The sequence below is a fragment of the Lactuca sativa genome, chromosome 1 (assembly GCF_002870075.4).
Source record: "Lactuca sativa cultivar Salinas chromosome 1, Lsat_Salinas_v11, whole genome shotgun sequence".
Classification (NCBI taxonomy): Eukaryota; Viridiplantae; Streptophyta; class Magnoliopsida; order Asterales; family Asteraceae; genus Lactuca; species Lactuca sativa.
In genome coordinates, this window is record NC_056623.2 from 29,619,879 (window position 1) to 29,644,712 (window position 24,834).

At 39.8% G+C, this 24,834-nt stretch overlaps 2 protein-coding genes, 1 long non-coding RNA gene and 1 other non-coding gene across 4 annotated transcripts; 3 read left to right on the forward strand and 1 right to left on the reverse strand.

Moving 5' to 3' along the window:
* Window positions 1-6,642: 6,642 nt before the first annotated feature.
* On the reverse strand, window positions 6,643-9,344 carry LOC128132572 (uncharacterized). The gene is made up of 3 exons (XR_008230648.1): window positions 9,123-9,344; window positions 7,446-8,761; window positions 6,643-6,831 (listed from the first exon to the last, which is right to left on the reverse strand). It is a non-coding gene; the product is annotated as an uncharacterized LOC128132572 (long non-coding RNA).
* Window positions 9,345-10,015: 671 nt separating this feature from the next.
* LOC128127062 (uncharacterized) lies at window positions 10,016-11,095 on the forward strand. The gene has a single exon (XM_052765314.1). It carries the CDS (start codon window positions 10,016-10,018, stop codon window positions 11,093-11,095), a length of 1,080 nt encoding a protein of 359 aa, XP_052621274.1.
* A 1,198-nt stretch (window positions 11,096-12,293) lies between these two features.
* LOC111889132 (cytochrome P450 81Q32) lies at window positions 12,294-14,231 on the forward strand. Its single transcript, XM_023885277.3, has 2 exons — window positions 12,294-13,375; window positions 13,455-14,231. The coding sequence occupies exons 1-2, from the start codon at window positions 12,485-12,487 to the stop codon at window positions 14,070-14,072; spliced, it is 1,509 nt and encodes a 502-aa protein (XP_023741045.1). The 5' UTR covers window positions 12,294-12,484; the 3' UTR covers window positions 14,073-14,231.
* Window positions 14,232-21,810: 7,579 nt separating this feature from the next.
* LOC111889135 (small nucleolar RNA R71) lies at window positions 21,811-21,917 on the forward strand. The gene has a single exon (XR_002849423.2). It is a non-coding gene; the product is annotated as a small nucleolar RNA R71 (small nucleolar RNA).
* The last annotated feature ends 2,917 nt before the right edge of the window (window positions 21,918-24,834 follow it).

Here is a 24,834-nt window from a genome sequence, read left to right on the forward strand (position 1 = left end):
GAATAGGTGACTCAGGCGTAATGGGTGAGTTGGGAATAGATTGATCTGGGGTGTGTTTGGGCTAGTTATTGAGTGTGGGCTCCCTTGTGAGTCCCTTTGGGAAGTATTGGGCTCTTCATTATCCGATCCAGGCGACCCGGCATCGTATGACCCGGTACCAGTTTGAGGGGTATATGGGTCAAATTCATCTCCGTCTTCAGCCTCCCCGAAGTCAACAAAATCGAAACCATCCACTATAAAGCTCATACCTGGAATTGATTTAATCTTGTCTTTCTCCCCCTAATTTCAGGTTTAGTTTTCTTCAAATACCACATCCCGACTTACATACACCGATCCTGTATCGGGGTCTAATAACCTGTGAGCTTTTGACCCTTTTTCTGTGCCGAGATAAACAACCTTCTTGCTTCTATCATCCAGCATCATCAAGTGATTTTTTACAATCTTCATGTGAGCTAGACACCCAAATACTCTTATTTGTCCGGCGTGTGGTTTCCGGCCTATCCACATCTCATATGGTGTCGATTCCTTCAGGGCTTTTTTGCTCAACCTGTTTTGCACATAAACAGCATGGTTTACGGCTTCCCCCCACAGCACATCAGGCACCTTCATGGTTTTCAGGCAGCTTCTAACCATTTCAAGTATCAATCAGTTTCTTCTCTCCACCACTCCATTTTGCTGCAGAGATTAGGGTGATGTATAATGCCGGTTGAGCCCAGTTTCATCACAATACATGGTAAATTGATTCAAGAGAAATTCTCCTCCCCTGTCTGTTCTAAACAATTTCATCATTTCACCTGTTTCTGCCTCAACCTTCTTTCAGAAATTCTTGAACGTCTGAAATGCTTCGTCTTTTGATTTCAGCAAGTACACCCACATCACTCTGCTGAAGTCATCTACCAGCAACATGAAGTACCTATTGTCGGCTGCTGTTGGTGGTGTAACAGGCCCACACAAGTCACCATGTACAAGCTCCAATGTTTTCTTTGCCCTAAAGCTTGTACTAGATGGAAAAGGATTTCGAGTTTGCTTACCCATGAGACACCCTTCGCAGGGTTCAGATGGAATGATCATCTTAGGAATTCCCTCAATTATCCCCTTTTTAGACATCAATTTCAAAGAGCCAAAGCTCACGTGACCTAACCTAACATGCCACAGCCATGATGGGTCTTTATTTTGAGCAATCAAGCATTGATTACTAACGTCTTCTTGTTCTATTTTGTAGAGGCGGTTTTGGGATTTATGTACCTTCATCAGCAATCTGCCTCTTCTATCATGTACCCAGAGAAAAGGCTCCTTTATTTTAATTTCATCTCCATCTTCAGATAATTGCCCAAGACTGATTATGTTGCTGCATAAATTAGGTATGTAATACACTTCCTAAAGTTTCCTTTGTTCTCCATTTTTACATTGGAAGATTATGGAACCCTTTCCTTCAATCCTTACTTTAGTTTCATTCCCAAATCTAACATAACCTTGTATTCCTTTGTTCAGGTTGTGGAACTTCTTCATGTCACCAGTCATGTGATTTCTTGCTCCTGTATTGAGGTACTGTAACACCGTAAAAATTAAAACAATTTTTCACATTTTCAAAACACATTTTTCATTCACAATTATTAATAAAGTCTCATTGTATCATATCTCTGTTCCACAAAACATTTCCCAAGATCGAAATACATAAAACTCCATGTGTGTGTACGAATCATGCAGGTGCCTTCTCGTGCTCCTCACTAGTACCTAAGACACATAACACAAAACACTGTAAACACGAAGCTTAGTGAGTTCCCCAAAATACCACTCTAATACATATTAGCCACTCAAGGCTATAACTCTGCTGACCCTCTGGTCAGTGTGTCTCAGTGGGACCCTCCAGTCCCAACTCTCTGTGGGCCCTCTAGCCTTAACTCTATGGACCCACTGGTCCTATCCCTGGAAACTCTGAATCATGCATATCACATATCACAATAACACATAAATAGCATACAAATACACTGGCACATAACTCAACAGTACACTAGCACATAACTCTATTACCACTCTAGGTAAAGTATAATGAGAAGACTCACCTCAGATGTCTCGGTAAATCTCTGACTCGGTAGAAATATGGTCTAGCCTCCGCCTAATCACATAAAGTAAATACTCTCATAAATATAACTTTCGAGACTAGACTCAACTCTCTCTTGGCATCCTCAGAAGTGTAAAAGACCATTTTACCCTTCTCTTGACACAAAGACCCCATTATTGACCAAACCCTCAAAGTCAACAAAGTCAATGGTCAAACTTTGACCCGACTCGCCGAGTGCACTTGGGCGACTCGGCGAGTCTACGCATGTCCATTATCCCTCTAGTCTTGCATGACGCGTCGAGTCTTTCCCCTGCTCGACGGGTTACACCTGACATGAATCGCGGGGCCACCCCGACTCAACTCGCCGAGTCCCATTATGAACTCGGCGAGTTCCGCCTTGAACTCCAGTCCTCTATTTCCCTCTGACTCACCGAGTCATTCCCCCAACTCGACAAGTTACTCACTGAGTGAACTATGGGAAACCCTAGCCCTACTCGTCGAGTCTGTTCTTGGGACTCGGCGAGTTCATGTCATGCTCAAGCTCAAATGACCTCCTGAGGTCAGATCCGTTCCTCTAACCCATAGATCTGGCCTCCTTAAGCAATATAAACACGTAAAGTCTGGATCTTGATGCCCATGCAAAGACTCAATGGCTCTATTTGAAGAAATGGCCTCAATATGTCACCCTAAGCTCATATTACCCAATGTCACCCCATAAAGATCAAGGAGTTAAGGTCTTTGGACCTCTTTGGATCCAGATCTGAAGCCTCAACACAATAAGGGACCAATTGCACCATCATTCACACTCTAAATGGGCTAGAAACCCTAACTCTCAAGGATTAACACCCAAAACTGAAGAAGGATCGAATATATACCTCAATATGAAGTTCTTAGGCTATGAAATCCACAGAATAGCATCCTCTTCAGCTCCTTCTTGCCTTGGTCACCTTTTTCTTGAAAAAACACCCACACAAGGATCAAAAATGGTCGCTCCTTCTTCACAAACGCTCTAGATCGCTTAGGGTTTCACTCAGGGGTCTGGTAGCTGCAATTGGTGGCTATAAACCCCTTTAAATATGTCTCAAACCTCGGAGATTAGGGTTTCATTAAACAGCGCGGACTCGCCGAGTCCACTAGTCGACTCGCCGAGTCCGGTCATTAATCCGGATAGAATTCGCGATCCTACTCGGCGAGTCTAAGCATCAACTCGCCGAGTCCTTCCAAAATCTCCAAAATAAATGAATAAATAATGTACCTGGAAATCCGGATGTTACAGGTACCATATCCCTGATTTGCTTATCTCTCCACCATTTGTCTTCAATTTTGGATGCAGTTTCTCCTCATTCAGAAAAATTTCACCAGCTTCTTCTTTGCCTTCCAGGGACATAAGCAATAGTGCAGGTTCAGAGTCTTCTTGTATCAGGTTGTTTTCATGGCTTCTCTCCTTTCTTGGGTTTTTGCACTCAGTTGCATAATGGCCATATTCCTGGCAGTTATAGCATTGTATTGTGCTTTTGTCTTGACTGCTAGAGGCCCCATGATTCCCTTCCATGTGGTGATTTGATCCACTTCTACCACGACCACGACCTCCATTATGCCTTCCTCTGCCTCTGCCTCGTCCCCGTGATCCTCCAAAACCTCCTCTATGCGATTTGGATTTGGAGTCTCCATCACCCTTCTTCTTATTCCTCTCTGACCACTCTTGGTGTGTCAAGAGTGGCTTTCGATCATCACTTTCAGTATGTCCCTTTATTCTTTCTTCATGTGGTTTTAATCTTCCAATGACTTCTTCTACTGTCATGTGTTCTAGGTCTCCAAACTGTTCCAGGGTTGAGGCCAATTGCAGAGTCGACACTGCCTCAAGCAGTTTCTTCACCACATAGTCTTCTTCTACGGTATCACCCAGAGTACGCATAGAGCTAACAATATTATCAATTTTCACTGCAAATTCATCCACACCTTCTGATTCTTTCATGGTAAGTGATTCAAACTCAGCCTTTAGAGTTTGTATTCTTGCTATTTTTACTCTGTCAGCCCCTACAAATCTTGTCTTCATAGCCTCCCAGGTCTCTTTGGCTGTTTTCTTCTCAGCCAATGACATCAAGAGATCTTCAGGTATCCCTTGATAAATTGCTGCTAATGCCATTTTATCCTTCTTTGTGTCAACAACTGTGTTTGCAGTTCTGGGCTCCACCGCCTCCCATACACCATGTGCCTGCATAAACACCTTCATTTTGATAGCCCAAGCTCCATAGTTCGTCCTTGACAGCATAGTATATTGAAGGGTGAACTGACTATCTTTCTCGCCATTACCACTGGTTCCTGCCATTTCTTCTTGAGACTGGTACTTGGGCATATACCAGGATTAGCTCTGATACCACAATGTTGGGATTAATCAACTTTTCACAAGCTTGATCTGTGAAATAGGGTAATGTAAAGAAAGAAAAAAAAAACTGGGGCAAATGCTTTTCGTTCTTATTGAAATTGTAAAATGGGGGACACCTTACAACGAGCATAATGTCATGCATTTTAAAGGGAAAAATTGGAACTAACAACTATCTCCTAAAGACCAGGTAATACAAATACGTGGCCTTGATTTATTCTTTCTAAATACTTAAACGTGCATTTAATTAAACTTCTGAATTAATATAACAGCATTTGATCATTGATTACTTTACTGTATTACTGCTTATTTATATAAAACTATCAAATGTAGATCCAGAATGAAACAAGTGCGGATGTAGAGATCTCTTTTTCAACAAAATAATCAGTACCAGTTCACCACAATGATACAATGAGCTATGATTGTTTGGGTGATATGATTCTAATGATTTTATTGGTATCTAATGCAATGCTTATATATGTTGCATGAATGATCCCTGATTTGATAACAAAGACTTTTTCGTTTTGGTCATTGCTGTTAGAGATGAATTTGGTTTAAGCTCAACATCGTTACCCCCAACCCTCCAACATGACTTTATTGTATAATTTTTATTGGCTCCTGTCATATATATTGCATTTTGGTTGGTGATGAATATACATATATGGATTGACCTATTACAAATTTAGGGTGGGGACTATTACATATACCTGGGAAACAAAAATATAATCTTCTATGTATTTAACAACATACTATATATGACTCGAATATACACGCTTCCATATAATTGTATATACTTATCTCATTAAAATTTAATATTTTCTTAAAGGGGACTGTCGTAAAGGTGGTATCTATGTGGCAATCAGATGCGCTTGCAGCCATGAAGAGATCTAACAATGTACAACTTGACGGAAAATGCAAGAGACTTGAAGTGGTTAGATTAAATACCGTTACAACCAATGACAAGGGGCATATTGGGAAATTCCATTAATGCTTCTCCAAGATTCAAATTCTCTTCTAAATGATTTATAAGGATTTAGATTGTGAGTTTGAGACCTACTGTAGGTCTGATTAACTTTGTTATTTGACAACATTGGAGCTAGAATTGTCGGAAGAGGGAACCCTTTTTTCATCTTCTTTTGTGTCATGATTTGGAGCTAGCATTCTGCATTGCTGGTATTTGGCCACATTGTTGGATTAGGTGATATGTTTTTGTTTCTTAAGTAAAGTGAACATGCAAACGTATCTGATCCTGCTTGTTGTTTTTTCTTTTTGGAATAAATTTTGGTAAATTTTGTTATTTGTTGGGGAATAGATTCAAAAAATAATATTCAATAATTTACATATTGTTCAAATTCATGCCTTTGATGTGGCGTATTTAGAAAATAAATTGACAATGATAGATTTTAATTAAAGATTCAATTATGCAAAAATGTTAGCTTTTAGCTAGGTAGACGCAATTATACATGGTTCCAGCTGAGCGAATAAAATTAATAATATAAATATACCTATAATTACATATTTTGATTATGCAAATATGCATGGATGGTTTGTTGATTAATAAGATGAATTATATAAATTAAATTAATTTTGTATTGCTTTCATCCATTTAATTACTGCTGCCGTCATATGGTATAAAAAATCTTGGTTGTGGCTACAAGGAAAGAAATTATGTAAATTAATTATATGGTATGTTTGATTTAGTTTTACAATGCTAACATAATATAACTTTCACCCATTAATCATTTTCATATGACAAGTGCAACAAACCCTGTGTTTCATAAATGTAGTAAGCATTTTGAATTAAATGTACGTTTTATGATTTTATCAAGCACAAGGTTTCCGTTGACTTAATTAGGACTTTGATTCTTTGAATCTTGGTTCCAGTAAACTTAATTTGCTTGTAAGATAATTGTATAGCTTTCAAGTATAGTTGGTGAATGTTAACTACAATTAAAGAGAATTAGTTTAACAATGTAACATGTGGTATGTTTTAAGGGTTAACTCCTCATTCATGTCTACCGGCGGATTTAGATATATCCCGGGGTAGCCCAGGATACCCCTCAAAAAATTTTCAGTAATGTAATTTTTTTCGGAATTTTTTTTCTTATTGTGTATTACACGATTTTTTTTTTTTTGGGATACCCTTTATTTGTCGGGAATACCCCTTTATTTTAATCTTGGTTTAACATCCCAAAAATACAGACTGAAAATTTCGTTTTAAATTAGTAATAAAACCATATTCATCAAATGTCATATAAGAATTATAAAGAATGTATCTCAAAATATCTTAACAACTGTCAAATATATCAGAGTATAAACATCCCAGGCTGAACAAATGGTGTGTGCACTGCAATCTTCCCGAGCTCCTCTTTTAAAAACTGAGTACCTGAAACCAAAACTGAAAACCGTAAGCACGAAGCTTAGTGAGCTCCCCCAAACTACCACATACCATACAACATATAAAGCACATACTGGACGTTGCCCACTGCATCGGACCAAAGTCCGGAAACTGCATCGGGCTGAAGCCCGGACTAACTGGGACCATGTCCCCTGCATCGGACCGAAGTCCGGAAACTGCATCGGGCCGAAGCCCGGACTAACTGGGACCATGTCCCCTGCATCGGACCGAAGTCCGGAAACTACATCGGGCCGAAGCCCGGACTAACTGGGGCCTTGCCCCCTGCATCGGACCGAAATCCGGAAACTGACTGGGACCTTGTCCCCTGCATCGGACCGAAGTCCGGACTAACTGCATCGGACCGAAGTCCGGAACTAACTGAACAAAGCATAACATGAACATATCAACTAACATGGACACACGTATACTGCATACTGCATCGGGCCGTGACCCGGAACACATAACACATAGATCCTGTCTGAGCCACGAAGGCATCAAACATACATACTAACTACTGCATCGGACCGAAGTCCGGAAACTATTGCTAGCTAAACGGGCCGGCATTGTGGCCTTAGACCTGTTCCTACTGGAAGGAAACTCACCTCACACTGTTGAAGTCCCGTAGACACAATCCCACACTGCTGAAGTCCCGCAGACTCCACCCTAGCTGCTGGCTGACAGATTTCCGAACTGTCAACACCAAATAACACCCAATTAATAATTGGGTTCTAACACAACTAAAAATACATGCTTTGGATAATTACTACATTACCCCTAGCTTGGCTTACCCAAGCCCAAGGCCCAATCCATAGGCCCAAAGTCAACTAGGGATCAAAGCCCAACATATGGCCCAATTTTCCAAATTGGGCCCAAACCTCTACATGGACTTCCCTTAAGGCCCAATTGATCAGTCCAGTCCAACATGTATCATTCTAGGGCCCAATATCATACAACCATCTAGGCCCCAACTATAGCCCATCTACGGCCCAATTTTCCAAATTGGGCCCAATCATTCATATGGGCCTTACCCTAAAGCCCAACTAATTACTCTAGTCCATTTGATTATTCTCAGATGGCCCAACACAAAGCCCAAGTGAAATTAGGGTTTCACATCAAATGATAACTAGGGTTAAGTGTTGCTTACTTAACCCACTAAGGACTTAACACACTAGGGACTTAATCCATTAAGGACTTAATCCATTAAGTCCATTATTGCTTAGATTAATTTCTGCCAATGATTATTATTTAATATTTCACTTATTAAATAAGTCTCGTGTGTGTGTTCTGATAACTTCTCAAATACTAGGATTTTCTCAATTAGTCCATTAAGGACTTGATCCATTAATTCCTTTACTCTACTAGATAAATGGCATGAACTAGTTTGGGCTTAATTCACAATCCAATCCCAATGGTCCACAAGTGGGCCCAATAAGTCTAAGGCCCAAAACTCATAATTAGGGTTTTCCACCCAAACATGGCCCAATAGGCCCAAAACCAATATCTAAGCCCATTAGGGTTTGCTAGCGGGGCACCACCCACTACCACCTCGGGTAGTGGTGGTCGATGGCGGCTCACGGCAGCGGCCACCACCTTACGGCGGTGGTTTACTTCATTTTCATTATTCCAAATTCAAATTACATTTTACAAGGCTAAATCTCAATAACCACACACACCCACACACACTAAACTAATCTAAACATACACACACACACAGCCACACCATGGTGGCCGGCGGTGGCTCGCGGCGGCATGAGGTGGCGTTGGCCTTTCTTGCTTTTCCGGCTATACTAACACACCACAAAATACGTCTCTTACTCGGGAATGCACACAACCACCCACTTCATGGTGGCATACGAAGGTCCGATAGCGACAGCAGCAACACAGCGGCGGCGGCTACCATTTCCAATGGTGATGGTTCCTGTCCAAGAAAATCACACACACAATCTTCACAACTAATAAATACACACACACACAGCCACCTCCTATGGTGGCTGGTGGCGGAAGAAGGAGGCAGAAAATGGTGGCAGCCACCACCTTGTGGTGGTGGCGATGGGTTTCTAGTCAAATAACTCCCATAGCCACACATTCGACTCATGGCAGCAAACTTATGCACAAAAACGACATGAGACCAAGCTCCTAACCACCAACTAGGAAGTTGTGGTCATCGGAATGAGTAGAAGCGGCGATTTAAGGGCGGCCGATACCCACAGCCGGCAATCGCAACGTCAAAACACGAAATGACGAAGGGAATGGGAAGAAGAAGTGACAGCTAGCCTTACCAGCGACTTTCTCGGTAGTTCACGACTCGAGCAGCGACAAACACGACGATTCCTTCCTCTTTGGTGGTCCTTTGGTTACTCCTCGACGTCTCCGGTAACAGGCGAGTGATAACGATGCTCGACGGCACTGAAATGGCGGCGATAGGGTTTGGTGATGCAACCGGCTTCCGAGGTGCTCCAAACGATGGTGGCGGCTAGAGAATGGTGACCTTAGGGTTTTGGTTTGAATGAGGCTCCAATACACAGGAGGGATGGAAGGTTCTTAAACCCCCGTCCTATTTTAAAAGTTCACCCAAATTGACATAATCGGTCCCTCCTTCCCAAAACCACTTCAACTTAAATCCAAAACTTACCTTTTACACCCTAATCCCATAAATTCCTTTCATAATAGATCCCTATATTACCAATAAGCCCCTTAAGCCTTCAAATCTTTTCAATTTAAATCCATTTATTACCAAACGCACCCTGACTTCTGTAATTGTGACTTTTAACTCCTCGAAACTAATGCCTCGCTCAATTTTTATTCATTTTAGGGCTTCTATACATTTATTTATTTTATAAACAGGGTGTTACACTTGGATCCGCCATGTTGGAATCCTAAGTCGAGTAGGACTTGAAGACCAAGTAATAGCAACCTAGTTTTTAGGAAATCATAAATAAGTAGGTTTCTAGTTTCCTAATTGTAATCTAATTACAAGTCGGTAGTTAGGAGTATCTATATACATTGTTTTAGGTCGAGCCATGATCATTGGAAAACATTGTAATATCGTGAGTTTTGAGAGAGTTTCTCATATAATCAAAGAGTTATTTTGATTAAAACAATCGTGTTTACATATTCCAATCTTTAATTGGTATCAGAGCTAAGAAACAAGAAGCTGTGAGATCGATTTTACATGTTGACGAGTCAGGTCAACATAGCTGATGTAGGGGAAGACGGAGGACCTGCTCCGGTGAGGACCAAGGAGGTGGGAGCGACTTCTGTTGTCTGTCCGATGCTCACACCAACAAATTACACTGTCTGGGCCCTACGTATGAAGGTGGTGCTTAGAATTCACAAGGCTTGGACAGTGATTGATCCAGGAACAGAAAATAATGAAGAGAAAGATTACTTTGCAATAGGATTGTTGTATCAGGCAATCCCAGAAGATCTAATCATGCAAATCGAAGATGTGGAATCTGCCAAGGGACTGTGGGAATCGATCAAGGCTCGCTATGTAGGAGCTGATAGGGTAAAAGAGGCCCGATTGCAAACCCTAAACGCAGAATTTGATCGATTGAAGATGCAAGAATCTGAAACGATTGATAGCTATGCTGGAAAGCTATCTGGAATCGCATCTAAATCAGCAGCCCTAGGAGAAACCATTGATGAATCGAAGTTGGTAAAGAAGTTCCTCAAAACACTGCCCCGATCGAAGTTCATCCAGATCGTTGCCTCCTTTGAACAGGTGTTGGACCTGAAATCAGTTGGCTTTGAAGATGTGGTGGGACGACTCAAGGCGTACGAAGAGAGGATAAAAGAAGAAGAGGACGACGGAGGAGAAGGTCACGCGAGAGTGATGCTCACGAAATCAGCGTCGTTTGGCAGTGGTGGATCTTTTGGATTTCATGGAGGAATGACAGGGAAGGCAAAGGGAAAAGGCTCGTCAAGTGGAACTATTCATGGAGCAACCGGGTCGAATGGTGGATCAAGTGGATCAGGCCCAAATGTGTTTAAATCAAAACAGGCACAAGATGGGGAGCCCAATTCTAATTGCAAAAATTGTAATTGTTGTTGTCACAAGAATTGGAAAAATAGGGAAAAATACCGATCTAAGGTAATTTGTTTTCGGTGTGACAAACCGGGTCATTTTGCTTCTGAATGTCCAGAACGACTCCAAAAATTACAAGAAGGTGATTTTTCGGAACATGGCGACAGTGACGAATCCGTTTTTTTAAATACGGATCGGGTTGAAGAATTCTCTAGAAAGACTTAGAGATTCGGGGGTGATTGTTGGAATCCTAACTCGAGTAGGACTTGGAGACCAAGTAATAGCAACCTAGTTTTTAGGAAATCATAAACAAGTAGGTTTCTAGTGTCCTAATTGTAATCTAATTACAAGTCAATAGTTAGGAGTATATATATACATTGTTTTAGGTCGAGCCATGATTATTGGAAAACATTGTAATATCGTGAGTTTTGAGAGAGTTTCTCATATAATCAAAGAGTTATTTTGATTAAAACAATCGTGTTTACATATTCCAATCTTTACGCCACTGTTCATGTCATGTGTTTGAATAACATTCTAACCGTTTTTAAATTCATAGTAATGTGGACTAAATGTGATTGTGTCTATACTAAAGTACATTGCTATTTACTAGTAATGAATTATAGTAATATACTTTTAAAGTAAAAAGGGTTAGTTTGAAATATTTTAAAAATATAAGTAATTTTTTTATAATACAAATGTGAGAAATATGTTATTTTAATAAAAAGAAAATGAAAGTTCAATGCTTATTAATTTCTTTATTTGGGTTTATTACAAGAATTGGCAATGAAAATGCAATGTTATTTGTTGTAGTCAACCCTTTAATACGATTGTACTTGAATTTACAGTTAACTACGAAAATTAACTATAATGAATATAGACTGATATAATAAATTAAAAAAATAAGTTTATATGTGTTTCTATTATACCGGTCAACCATTCACCGTATAGATATAAAACAAATTGCTAATTCACAATACCCTAAGGCTTGAGGGAGTGGGAGGTGCTAAGCCTCGCCACCTCCCTCGCTAATAAAGTGTTACCCATTCCTTATTATTTGTTAGCCTACTCGCCAAAGAAGTGGCCAGGAGAGAGAGGAAAGAGAAAAATGTTAGGTGAATTATGATTGGATGTTTCCTTTGTATCTTTTTTTTTTTTCAAACTAAATCCTATTAAAATAATAATCCATCACTCGCTATCAAATACTAAAAATTAGATGCCAAGGGAAAAACTTGATATAACATTTAATGCATCGTTATAATTTACTCTAAATACTACAACAAAATTCCTTAAGTCAAATTTGCATCAGCCTAATGCCTACGAGATAACTGCGCATAAATACCAAATTCAATTTGAATCAACCTAATGCCTACGAGATAACTGCTCAACATGTCATCAATACCAAATTCATTTACTTTTCTAGTTTTCTATAAACTTTGAATAAGATTCATGTAACAATTTTTACAATTATCTAGAAAGAGCAACAAAAATTGAAAAATGGAAAGGCCAAAGTCTTTCACCATTTAACTCGCAAGCCAACGTAGTCAATGAGCACGCACTTTTTACCAACTAAAAAACCAAAATTCGCCATTGAATCATACACCACCATCTTCAACAATGGAAGTACTTTATCTGTATGTCTCCTTTCTACTGCTTCTAGCTTCCTACCTCTTCACATCCATCTTCCGTCGCAAAATCTCCAACTTCCCACCAACTGTCTTCCCGTCCCTCCCCGTAATCGGCCACCTCTACCTTCTGAAACCACCACTGTACAGAACCTTGGCAAAAATCTCCGACAAATATGGCCCCATTGTCCGCCTCCAATTGGGCTTCCGCCCTGTCGTAGTGATCTCCTCCCCTTCCCTGGTTGAAGAATGCTTCACCAAGAATGACGTCATCCTCGCCAACCGCCCTCGGATGTTATTCGGGAAGATCATCGGTGTCAACTACACTAGTTTAGCCTGGGCGCCCTACGGCGACAACTGGCGCAACCTCCGCCGCATAGCATCCATCGAGATCCTATCAATCCACCGTCTGAATGAATTCCACGACATACGAGCCGATGAAGCAAGGTCGCTGATCCGTAAGCTAGCGTCCGGTTCTTCTCCGGTGACAATGAAGAATTTTTTCTATGAGCTGACTTTGAATGTGATGATGAGGATGATCGCCGGGAAGAGATACTTCGGTGGTGATAATCCGGTGTTGAAGCAAGAAGGAATACGATTCAGGGAAATGCTACATGAAACCTTTATACTCGCCGGAGCTTCAAACGTCGGAGATTACTTGCCAATTTTAAGTTGGTTTGGAGTGAAGGGACTGGAGAAGAGGTTGATCGCGTTGCAGGAGAAAAGGGATGTTTTCTTTCAAGGAATTATCGATGAACTTCGCAAATCAAAAGGAAGTGATCAAACCAGAAACAAAAGGAAGACAATGATCGAAGTTTTGTTATCACTACAAGAATCCGATCCCGAATACTACACTGATGCATTGATCCGAAGCTTTGTGCTTGTAAGATCAACATAATCAGATCATAACAATTTTTTTCTTGTCAATTTCTTATCTGATTATTATACTTTTCTGTGACCAGGTTTTATTAGCAGCTGGGAGTGATAGTTCAGCAGGAACCATGGAATGGACAATGTCACTTCTACTCAACCACCCAGAAGTTCTAAAAAAGGCACAAAACGAAATCGATCAAGTTGTGGGAAAAGATCGTTTTGTTGATGAATCAGACATATCAAATCTCCCTTACCTTCGTTGTATCATGAACGAGACCCTTCGACTGAAACCTCCAGGCCCACTAGTTCCACACGAGGCATCAGAAGATTGTGTGATTGGAGGGTTTAACATCCCCGGAGGGACGATGGTGCTGGTGAATCAATGGGCGATACATCATGACCCGATGGTCTGGGCCGACCCGGAAACGTACAACCCGGAAAGATTTGAAGGTGTGGAAGGGACAAGAGATGGGTTTAAGCTGCTGCCGTTTGGGTATGGAAGGCGGAGTTGTCCGGGGGAAGGGTTGGCTGTTCGTGTTCTTGGGATGACTTTGGGGACGATGATTCAGTGCTTTGATTGGGAAAGGATTAGTGAAGAAATGGTGGATATGAGTGAAGCTCCTGGGCTTACGATGCCTAAAGCTGCTCCATTGGTCGCCAAGTGTAAACCACGTCTACAGATGGAGAATCTGTTGTCGGAGCTGTAATTAATTAAGTGTATTGTTTATTCGGAAGAAGTTGGTGATGATGCGTGGGTTAGCCCCTGTTTCTAACTAGCGGGATTACGAATATACTTATGATCCTTTTAGTTGCCTTCATGTTGATAGGAAAATTTGAAATTAGTTAAAATAAGCGGATTATGGTTATATTTGGAGACGAATTTTTAAAAGCTCTTAAACGAAAAAAAAAAAAAAAAAAAAAAAAAAAAAAAAAAAAAAAAAAAAAAAACATAGTTTAATTTGATTCAATCACTTTCCAATACTTAATAAAAAATGTTATCTATAAAAATATAATATATTGATGTTTTATATGTTTTGAGATGTTACAAAATTGTTAAATTATTTATAAATTCATAATTTTAGACAAGTTAAAACCTTTGTTATAATTTGGCATGACTTATTTTTTTTACTAAACTGTCTCAATATTTTATTTTTCCAAATTCGGTTTTCTTCAATATTTTAAAGACTTTTTTGCACGAATTTTTTATAAAAAAATTTTATAATTTATTTTAATAATTATTTATAACTTTTTTATACAGCTTATTTAAACTTTTTCTACGATATACATAAACTTTTATACAAGTTTTTTAAAACCTTTTTACATCATATCTAAACTTTTTTTACAACCCCGGAAGGTTAAAAAAACAAAAAAAAATGGTTTAAAAAGTTTGAAATGTAAATACAAATGTTTAAAAAAATGATTCTTTTTAAGATTTAGGGGAAAGTTTAAAAACACACACTCTTGTTTAGTTTTGAATCCACTTTTCCCTTATGGCTAGCTAATGATTACGGATTATTAAGCTGGTTTTTAGTTGTATTAGTAATTTAGTTCTATCTTACCAATACTTAACTAATTCATGTCAAACCATGTATGTTCACACATAATTAAACACACAACTAAATGTAAATATGCTATGTAAGATTTGTTGTATAAACGCAATTATGGTCACAGTACACGTTCTCTAGCACAGCTAAGCTTATTTATTCTAATTACTAACTAAGATTGGTCAATCCTAGCTCTAACAATTCAATGTTCACTAAATCATTATGTAAACAGGTTCATGCAGTTTAATGGTCACTAAGCTACACAGAACATGCAATCAAGCAATTAGATAAACAAATAATAACATGCTAGGTTAAACAAATCAAACACAAGCAATTTTTACCAACTAAATTTAATCCATAAGTATATAACTATTCATAAGTTCAAAGCTTCATCTAGCTAAACAAGAATAGCTAGATTCAGCTGCTCATCATAGCAACTAAATCAAAACAGCTAAAACTAATGAAAGACATGTTCTTATTTAACTTAAAATAAACCTTTACTTCTTTTGGTGTTGAAAACCCTCTTCCAGAACCTTTCTTTCGTTCTTATTCGTCTCCTGGAACTCCTTTCTTCTGCCAAAAGCTTCCTCTATTCGTAATTGTCAAGGATTTATATAGTTGCTGATATCCATAAATTCACATCGTGAATAGTATGAAATTCACGTCGTGAGTTGTAGATAACCGTGTCCGTAAAGGATTCCTTCACCCGCGTACATATCTTCTAGAACCAATGATTCACGTCGTGAATAACCTTTTTCCAGATTTACTTCACTTTTACTCTTTTAATTCCCAAAGTTTCTTTCTTTAACACTTTCAGTCCCCTTTTCTTCAAAATGTCTTCTTTTTTGCTGTAAATAACATTTAAGCTCATAAGTACCATTATTCTAAACAAATTACCAATTTATTAATAAAAATATACTTAAATATTGCCTAAAAATAAGTATAAATATGGCAATATCAAAATACCCCACACTTAGGCTTTGCTTGTCCTCAAGCAAATTTAAACTTAATTCTTAATTACTAACACTGCACAGAACAATCCGTCTCTAGTTCAGCCATTATGCCAAGACCTCAACGCATACATTTGTGTCTAAAATTCTCCTAAAGTACCCCCCCCCCCCCCCATATTTTAAATACTCACAATCTTCATAAACACTCGCCCACTTTTTCCGAACAATGCTCATTTTATGCAACCCTCCGAATCCATCCGCAGAAAACCTCTTTATCCTCAAGGTATTTTTAGTTGAGCAACCTAAGCATACATAATCTAGAATTACAACTTTTTCGATACCACTATGGAGCTCTTTTGGAGTTCTTCAATTCTTTGACGTTTGATCTTTGATTTCTTTGAATTCACCACCTTATTTGATTTCTGGTATCTTTAACTTTTTGAATTTCTTGGAATTTTGATCTTTTGATCTTCACTTTATTTGCTCCAAAATTCTACTGTACTCGTAATTCTCTTTTTTTTTTATATTACATGTACCTCATTGTTTTCTTTTCACTCAAAACCTACATGCTTAAGCAGAGGCGCTCAACCTCAACCTTTATTGGTTAATGATAATAATTTTCCTGGATACATTTTAGGTTTAGGCTGCTAAACATATTGCATCCCTCAAACCAAGCGGGGTTATGTTTTTGTTCCATGATTTCACTAAAATAAGGGAGGCCACAAATGCACTATAATGTATATTGGCTCAACTAAACATTTGAACTTTCATCGGATCATCCCGCATAATACTAGCAATTATAGCTCAAATTATTATTACTAGATTCAATTATTAAAAATTTGAATTTTTCAAAATTTTCAATTTTTATTATCAAATTCTATGATTTTCTAGCAATTTACTTCTTCTACCCCTACCCCACACTTATTTCATACAATGCCCTCATTGTATGCATCAAATTTAAAGAAACTTAAAGAAAAGGGAGAAAAAGGAACAGACTCCCCTGGGATAGTGGCGTGAAGATCTCCAAAAGTGTGGAAAACGTGCATCTTGAATATGGACTCCAAAAATAGAAACTTGGTTCTTGAACTCGCGAAATAAGGAGTGTACCGGCAAAACACGAAATCGAGCCTTCAATCGTCTTCAAATATGGTGTAAGTCTCCAAAAGTAGAATGAACAATGTGGGAAAGCATACGCCACATTGCATGGTTGTAAAAAAATGAGCCAAAATAATCTTGAATATATTGACAAGAAGAATAGCATTAACCCATAGAAGACTAAAATGTCAAGGGCCTTGAATCTTGTAAAAATCTAATATTCACGGCGTGAGTGTGGAATAATTCACGACGTGAGATCAAAACTGAGTGTATTCTGAGAACCTCCTGATAACTGACTCACGACGTGAATAATAAAAGTTCACGTCGTGAATACTGGACAAGCAGAAAACATTGCCCAATTCTTTTTCTAATGTCTTAATGTATTAAGACTCTTCCAAAGTCATCAGTTTATGACTCTTTCGCTGACACTCCACTCTCTTAACTCACCCCACACTTATTTTGAAAATATGGGTCTCGACTCTCGGCATTAAACACTCCCGGCTAAAAACGTACGCATTCATAACTCGCTATCCCTCCTAGGCACTCCGTAGCAATTTCTGAGAAACAATCAACAACGAAGAATAAAAGAAACATAATATTCAAAGTAGTTCTTACAATTCCATAAAAACAAACTAAAAACAAATCAAACAAAATAAATAACGATCAATCATCCTCATCATTATCATGCGCTCCACTGGTACCAGCTCCATCACCTCCACAACCACCATACTCCGACCATCGTGGGCAAATCAGGTAATGATACCCTAAATGAGGCGGCTGCTCCACCCCAAGATGCCGAACATCATTCTCCATCGTGCCGCCTATCCAATTCACACTCAACGATAACTGGTCAAAGTAACCAGCCATATCACCCCCAAAAGGCGCACCAACCATGGAAGCAAGTGGGTGTATCGGCTGCCCGCGGTCTCCCCTTCCTCTCACGTTCCTGCGCCTCGGTCTAGGTTTTGGCGCAGGTGGATCGGCTGGCTGATCATCCTCATCATCACCCTCAACATCCGATGGAACTATGCCCCAATGCGATCCAAAATTTCTGACCACCCGCATAGTCTCCAAATATCCCGTACCAAAGTCATGCTTGTCCACACACGTCATGGATCTAGTAATATCAGGAACAACCAAATGATAAGAACGGGCCAAACGAGTAACAAAATGCCCCCCGCAAATAGGGCTCCCAAGGCGCGAACTCGCGGCAGACCCGGCCAGAAAACGGGCTAGAAAATACGGGATGTTGCAACAGACACCAGGCTGTAAGATGCACCATAAGAAAAAATAAGTTTTGCTTAGTCACTTTGTCTCCATGCCTCTTATGATTGATGGAAAAGGTGATGAACCGGTGGAGTAAACGATGGATCGGGGACTGAATACTGCTCTCGGGAGATACTCCGGAATTAAACATCCCGGAGGCAATGTTATGCCAAAAAGAATACCCCATGACACCCTCCGCATATCCTCTAGCAGCCCCACTCAAAAACATGCCAAACTCGGGAACCATAGCCTCCTGTCTATCATACAGTCCTACTCTCCAAGCAAACTCAATCAGGCTGCACTCCCGGTACTCACCCCCCAATCGAAATACCAGCGCCTGTGGCCAATGTGGATCTTGGACCGTTTCCTGAAATGTTACCGTTGCGAAAAACTCGACACAAAATTCCTTGTAGACCCGCTCTTGCACCCGGAACAGATTTTGCCAACCAGAACAGGTGAACGAATACCCATCTCCAATGAATATCTTTGTCAAGAACGGGCCCACCCGGTCTACGAGCCCTACTTCCCTCAATCTTGTCCAATTGACTGTTGGAGCAACTGCAATTTCCCTGTTGTAAAGTCACCCCAATCTGTTGTTCCAACAGGTCAAAACATCACGGGCCGTTGTCGCGGGAAAATTGTAAAACAGGTGCAAACCCGCAACCCCAGCTGGAACCTCTCTTCTTGGATCCATTCCTGCAAAAACACGGAAAAGAAACAGCCAAAACAAATATCCACAAATTAAACATAGAGGAATATGAATTATGTTCAGCCCCAGAATTCACGTCGTGAATCATGTAAGATTCACGTCGTGAGTTCGTAATCCCAGAAGGCAGAATCGTATCCATCGGGGAGAAATCCAGTTAAAATATCTTAGGATTTTACTCCTAAACTACTTCCAAACACTTAGCATGAACATTCAAAGGTTATCACAAACTGTAAAGAATTAATTTCTTCATTTAACAAACCCTAACCCTAAGTTCCTCTACTAGAACCAAAAATTAAACGTAATAATCAATAATTGGTACCTTTGTTGGAAGTATTACGTAAGCATAAGGGTGATTAGTAGAATTGTCGGCTAAAATCGCAGCAATGGGGACCAAGGGGGACCAATTTCTGTTTCCACTTCGTGAACAATAAACAAATGAAAGGGTTTACTGGTTTCCAGGGACTTATCATGTGGTCCCGTACTTTTAAACATTCACGTCGTGAATTCTATACGATTCACGTCGTGAATAGTGTCTGGGCTTAAATTTCGGCCATGTACTCACGGACTGATCTTGGGCTTGCTAGTCTAATGGGTTAAGCCATATCATGGATTATGTGTCCGGTTCATTCGCAATTCACGTCGTGAACGGCTAACTATTCACGTCGTGAATAAAGTCTGAAAAAATCAATTGTGACTAAGTCCTCAATTATTACTACTTCCATTTTAAGGTCCCTACATTTTGTTCTAATAGAGTTGGATGACTCGATCCAAGTTTTTAAAACTAAAATGCAAAAAGAAAGAAAAAAAATTTCAAACCAAACTCGGGTTGCCTCCCGAGAAGCGCTTCTTTTTCTTGGAGTCTTGAGCTGGACTCCGTGCCTCCTACGTTGAGTCTTCGGAAGAGTCCTCCACCAAGATCTTTTGTTCCTTGAACCGCCTCTTGTAAGCTTGAACTCGCCTTTTATATGCCTTCTTTGAATTCTCCTTTTTAGCTTTTCCCTCTTCTTCAAGCTTGCGTTTTGTGCCCTTGGGTTCCTCCTTGCACTTTATGTCATTCTCCTCTTCTTTCACCATCGGCCTTGTTACTCTGGAAGTGACCTCCTCTTCATCACTTGTTATTTCCTCATCCTCTTTGCTTACCCAAGAAGGCGGGATTTTGTAAGCTATGACTTTAATCAAATATGGAACAGATGCCCTTGGTTTTGTCCTTTTGACTTGATGAACTGCCTTTATTTCTTCTTCCATAAGCTTTTCCAGTTCTTCTAGTTCATTCTCTTCATTAATTGTGAACACCTCTTTCTTTATCTTCTTGAAAGTCATCTTTTATCCCAAAGACTTCTTGTTCATCTCCAACCCTCAAAGTTAGTTTAGACTCGCGGATATCAACAAGAGCTCCAACAGTGTTAAGCAATGGCCGACCAAGGATAATTGGAACATCGTGATCTTCTTTCATGTCTAAGACTACAAAGTCTATTGGAAAAACAAATTTTCCAATTTTCACCAAAATATCCTCCACGATGCCGCGGGGTTATGTCACCGAACGATTCGCAATGTGAATCTTCATTCATGTAGCCTTCATCTTCGGAATCTCTAATTTTTGATAAAATGAAAAAGGCATCAAATTAATGCTAGCCCCGGAATCGGCTAAAGCATTAACCTTCAATTTATTACCAAACTCACACTAGTGAGGCGTCCAGGATCCCCCATCTTTTCTGGTGTTTCTCCTAACACAGCTTTTGAAGTTTGTTCACTTAGAATCACTGTAGACTGCTTCTTTAATTGCCTTCGAGTCTCTATCAAGTCTTGCAGTAATTTCAGGTTCTCGGGAACTTTAGATAAGGACTCGACAAAGGGGGTATTAATCGGGATCCCCTTCACATGCTTGACAAACTCTCTATGCTCTCTCTCGAGTAGACTAAGGGTAGCTTGGGAAGGAAAAGGCAAATGCGGCTGATAAACCAAACTAACTGCAGAATCTTTCTGTTCTTGATGGGTCCACGTCGTGAACTTATAAGGTTCACGTCGTGAATTCTGGAACTCAGCAGCTTCATGATTTTCGAGCTTGATCTTCTTCATCTTTTGATCGGGCTTCTGTGGTTCTTCTTCCAATGCTTCCAGGAACTCCGAGATGGCTTCTTCTTCGGTGTCTATGGCCATTACATGAGATTGGTTCTTTACTTCGGGATTCTTCGGGGATAACTTCTCATGAACTAGAGTGGCTAGTTGACCAAATTGTACTTCAAGGTTATGGATGGAGGCTTGCTGATTCTTTATCAAAGTTTGTTGTTCCAGAATAGCAGAATCAGTGGCATCGTGTTGCTTTTCTGATGCTTCCATAAACTTCATTAAAATGGTCTCTAGGTCGGGTTTCTTCTCGGCTGGTGGCTGCTCCTTTTGATAGAGGCCTCGACCTGTCTGCCTATACTTCTCTTCTTTTTGCTTCTTATACTCCTCATATGGCAGCCACTCCTTTTTCGGTTTCTTCCAGTCCTCATCAAATTTATCCCCACTAGAGTAGCATACTTGAACCTTTCTGTTCCCATAATCATCTACATTGCAGTCCTTTGTCAAGTGTGGACCACTGCATCTCTCGCAACCTACTCTTATGGCATGTATCGACTGGTCCATCTGTGTTATCCTACGGTCCATATTATTTAACATGGCCATGACCGCTGCTATTTCTTCAGTTTGGGACCCTCCTCCGCCTTTGATTCCTTCTTGCCTCGGGTTGTGGTATTCGCGAGAATGCTTCGCGAATTCTTCAATTAGCTCCTTGACCTCCCTTGGATTTTTCTTTGTCAACAGTCCTTGAGAATCAAGGAGTTGTCTCGTCATCACATTGACCCCATCATAAAAAATTGACATCTCTTGCTGCACATTTAGGTCATGCTGAGGGCAATTTATGAGTAAGCCCTTGTACCGCTCCCATGCTTCGTATAGTGACTCCCCCGCCTGTTGCTCAAAGTTGGCTATTGCCTTCTTGAGTTTGGCTATCTTGGATGGCGGGCAAAACTGGTCCAGGAATTGCTCACGCATTTGGGCCCAAGTGGCGATTGTACCCAGTGGGAGTGCTTTTAACCACTCCTTAGCAGCTCCTTTGAAAGTGATGGGAAGCATCCTAAGCAAGACTGTGTTTCTGCTGACATTTGGGACATTGAAGTAGTCCGCAATGTCATTGACTTCATCTAGATGCTTAAAAGCATCCTCATGATCTTTCCCGAAAAATGGGATGTCCTTCAGGGCAGTCAATATGTGTCCCTTCAGCTCGAATGTGGCAGTGGCAGGTATTGCGGGTTAGACTAAACCGGGACCCACATCTTCTTGGATCCGCTTCTTATAAGCTCCCATGGACATTTCTTCGATCGCTGCCATCTCGTTCCTTGGCTCGTTCTCGGGTTCGCTTGTGTGTTCTTCAAATTCCGGCTCGGTATCGTATTCGGACTCGGTTTGGACGGGTGTCTGATCAAAGTGCTCAATATTGCTCTTGTGCCTCGCGGATGAACTTGACTCTCCTGTTTTCTTTCCCGACTTCCTTGAAAAAGCCGACTTCAATCCTTGCAAGGGCGTCTTTTTCTTGTGAAGTGCAGACTCGGGGTCTTCAAGTGGTGGCACCAAGTGTGTGTTTGAACTTCTGGTCATGAACTCCTGCAACTTGCTAAACTAAACACGTAAAACTGGACTAAAATAAGAAAAATTAAAAACTGAACTCTCAGCTTTCACGTCGTGAGTTTATTAAAACTCACGTCGTGAACTCTGTGACAGAAAAAAAAATATACTATCTATGCAAGTGAAATGATATCAATGACAATAAAACTAATATAATAATAAAAAAAAGTAACTAAAAACAAATAACGAATAATCAAATAAACTAAATTAATTGAAAGTCGTTCCCCGACAACGGCGCCAAAAACTTGATGTGTACAAAAGTACTCACTAATTTTAATATTTATAACCTAACAAACTTAACTAACTATGCACTTATAGGCAGTGTACCTAGTCAGATTACAGTATAGCTTGGGTAAGTCGGGTGTCGATCACAGGGAACGGTGTTACTAATTAATTTACTTACTATTAAATTGACCTAATTTATTAACAAGTTTAATAAGGGGTTTTATCTGATTTTACAAGATCAGATGAACTTAAATTCAAATTCAATATTTAAAAACACACACTCTTGTTTAGTTTTGAATCCACTTCTCCCTTATAGCTAGCTAATGATTACGGATTATTAAGCTGGTTTTTAGTTGTATTAGTAATTTAGTTCTATCTTACCAATACTTAACTAATTCATGTCAAACCATGTATGTTCACACATAATTAAACACACAACTAAATGTAAATATGCTATGTAAGATTTGTTGTATAAACGCAATTATGGTCACAGTACACGTTCTCTAGCACAGCTAAGCTTATTTATTTTAATTACTAACTAAGATTGGTCAATCCTAGCTCTAACAATTCAATGTTCACTAAATCATTATGTAAACAGGTTCATGCAGTTTAATGGTCACTAAGCTACACAGAACATGCAATCAAGCAATTAGATAAACAAATAATAACATGTTAGGTTAAACAAATCAAACACAAGCAATTTTTACCAACTAAACTTAATCCATAAGTATATAACTATTCATAAGTTCAAAGCTTCATCTAGCTAAACAAGAGTAGCTAGATTCAGCTGTTCATCATAGCAACTAAATCAAAACAGCTAAAACTAATGAAATACATGTTCTTATTTAACTAAAAATAAACCTTTACTTCTTTTGGTGTTGAAAACCCTCTTCCAGAACCTTTCTTTCGTTCTTATTCGTCTCCTGGAACTCCTTTCTTCTGCCAAAAGCTTCCTCTATTCGTAATTGTCAAGGATTTATATAGTTGCTGATATCCATAAATTCACGTCGTGAATAGTATGAAACTCACGTCGTGAGTTGTAGATAACCGTGCCCGTCAAGGATTCCTTCACCCGCGTACATATCTTCTAGAACCAATGATTCACGTCGTGAATCCTTTAAGTCTCACGTCGTGAATAACCTTTTTCCAGATTTACTTCACTTTTACTCTTTTAATTCCCAAAGTTTCTTTCTTTAACACTTTCAATCCCCTTGTAACGACCCAAATTTTACATCCAAAAATTTCATTTTTAAAATATTACTTTAGAAAACATTGATGAATAAAAACATTGTCTAAATAAAAAGAAACGTTGTTTGTTCACACCATAACACATTGCAACCATGTTCTAAAAAGCCACACCATACATCCCATCAAAATATCAGAGTACAGTCCCAGTAAATCTCCTAAATGCGGAAACCGAAGAGTGTGTGTATGACGTGCCGCTACCGCGCCGGCTCCTTCCCCTTCGATGCAGAGGTACCTGAAAACAAAACTGTAAACGTAAGCACAAAGCTTAGTGAGTTCCCCCAACGTACCGCATACCATACGAACACATAACATATATACTGCCAGGCTATTCTGGGGTGCCTGACTACCCGGTACGGCCATTCTGGGGTGCCGACCTACCCGTGTCAAGCCATTCTGGGGTGCTGACCTACCCATACGGCCATTCTGGGGTGCCGTCTTACCCGTGTCAAGCCATTCTGGGGTGCTGACTACCCATCGGTCCTGACAACCGATCCTCGGGGACTATATAACCCCTACTACTATGGTCACATATAACATAACAAGCCAGCATACAAACATATCATCACATACTGTCAGACGTATCTGGGGTGTCTGACTACCCTTCGGTCCTAACGACCGAACTTTACTACTATCACAGACAACATATCATGCGAGCATATCACATATCAGGTAATAGCAAACTTAGATGATATCACAAAGACAATCATCTACCATACATCTCCTACTGGTGGGTCGGCATTGTGGCCTTAGACCCACCGCTACTGGA

Coding starts and splice junctions, on each gene's coding strand:
- LOC128127062 (XM_052765314.1), top strand. CDS start 10,016: ATGTTGACGAGTCAGGTCAACATAGCTGATGTAGGGGAAGACGGAGGA.
- LOC111889132 (XM_023885277.3), top strand. CDS start 12,485: ATGGAAGTACTTTATCTGTATGTCTCCTTTCTACTGCTTCTAGCTTCC. Junction 13,376..13,454: donor TGATCCGAAGCTTTGTGCTT/GTAAGATCAACA, acceptor TTCTGTGACCAG/GTTTTATTAGCAGCTGGGAG.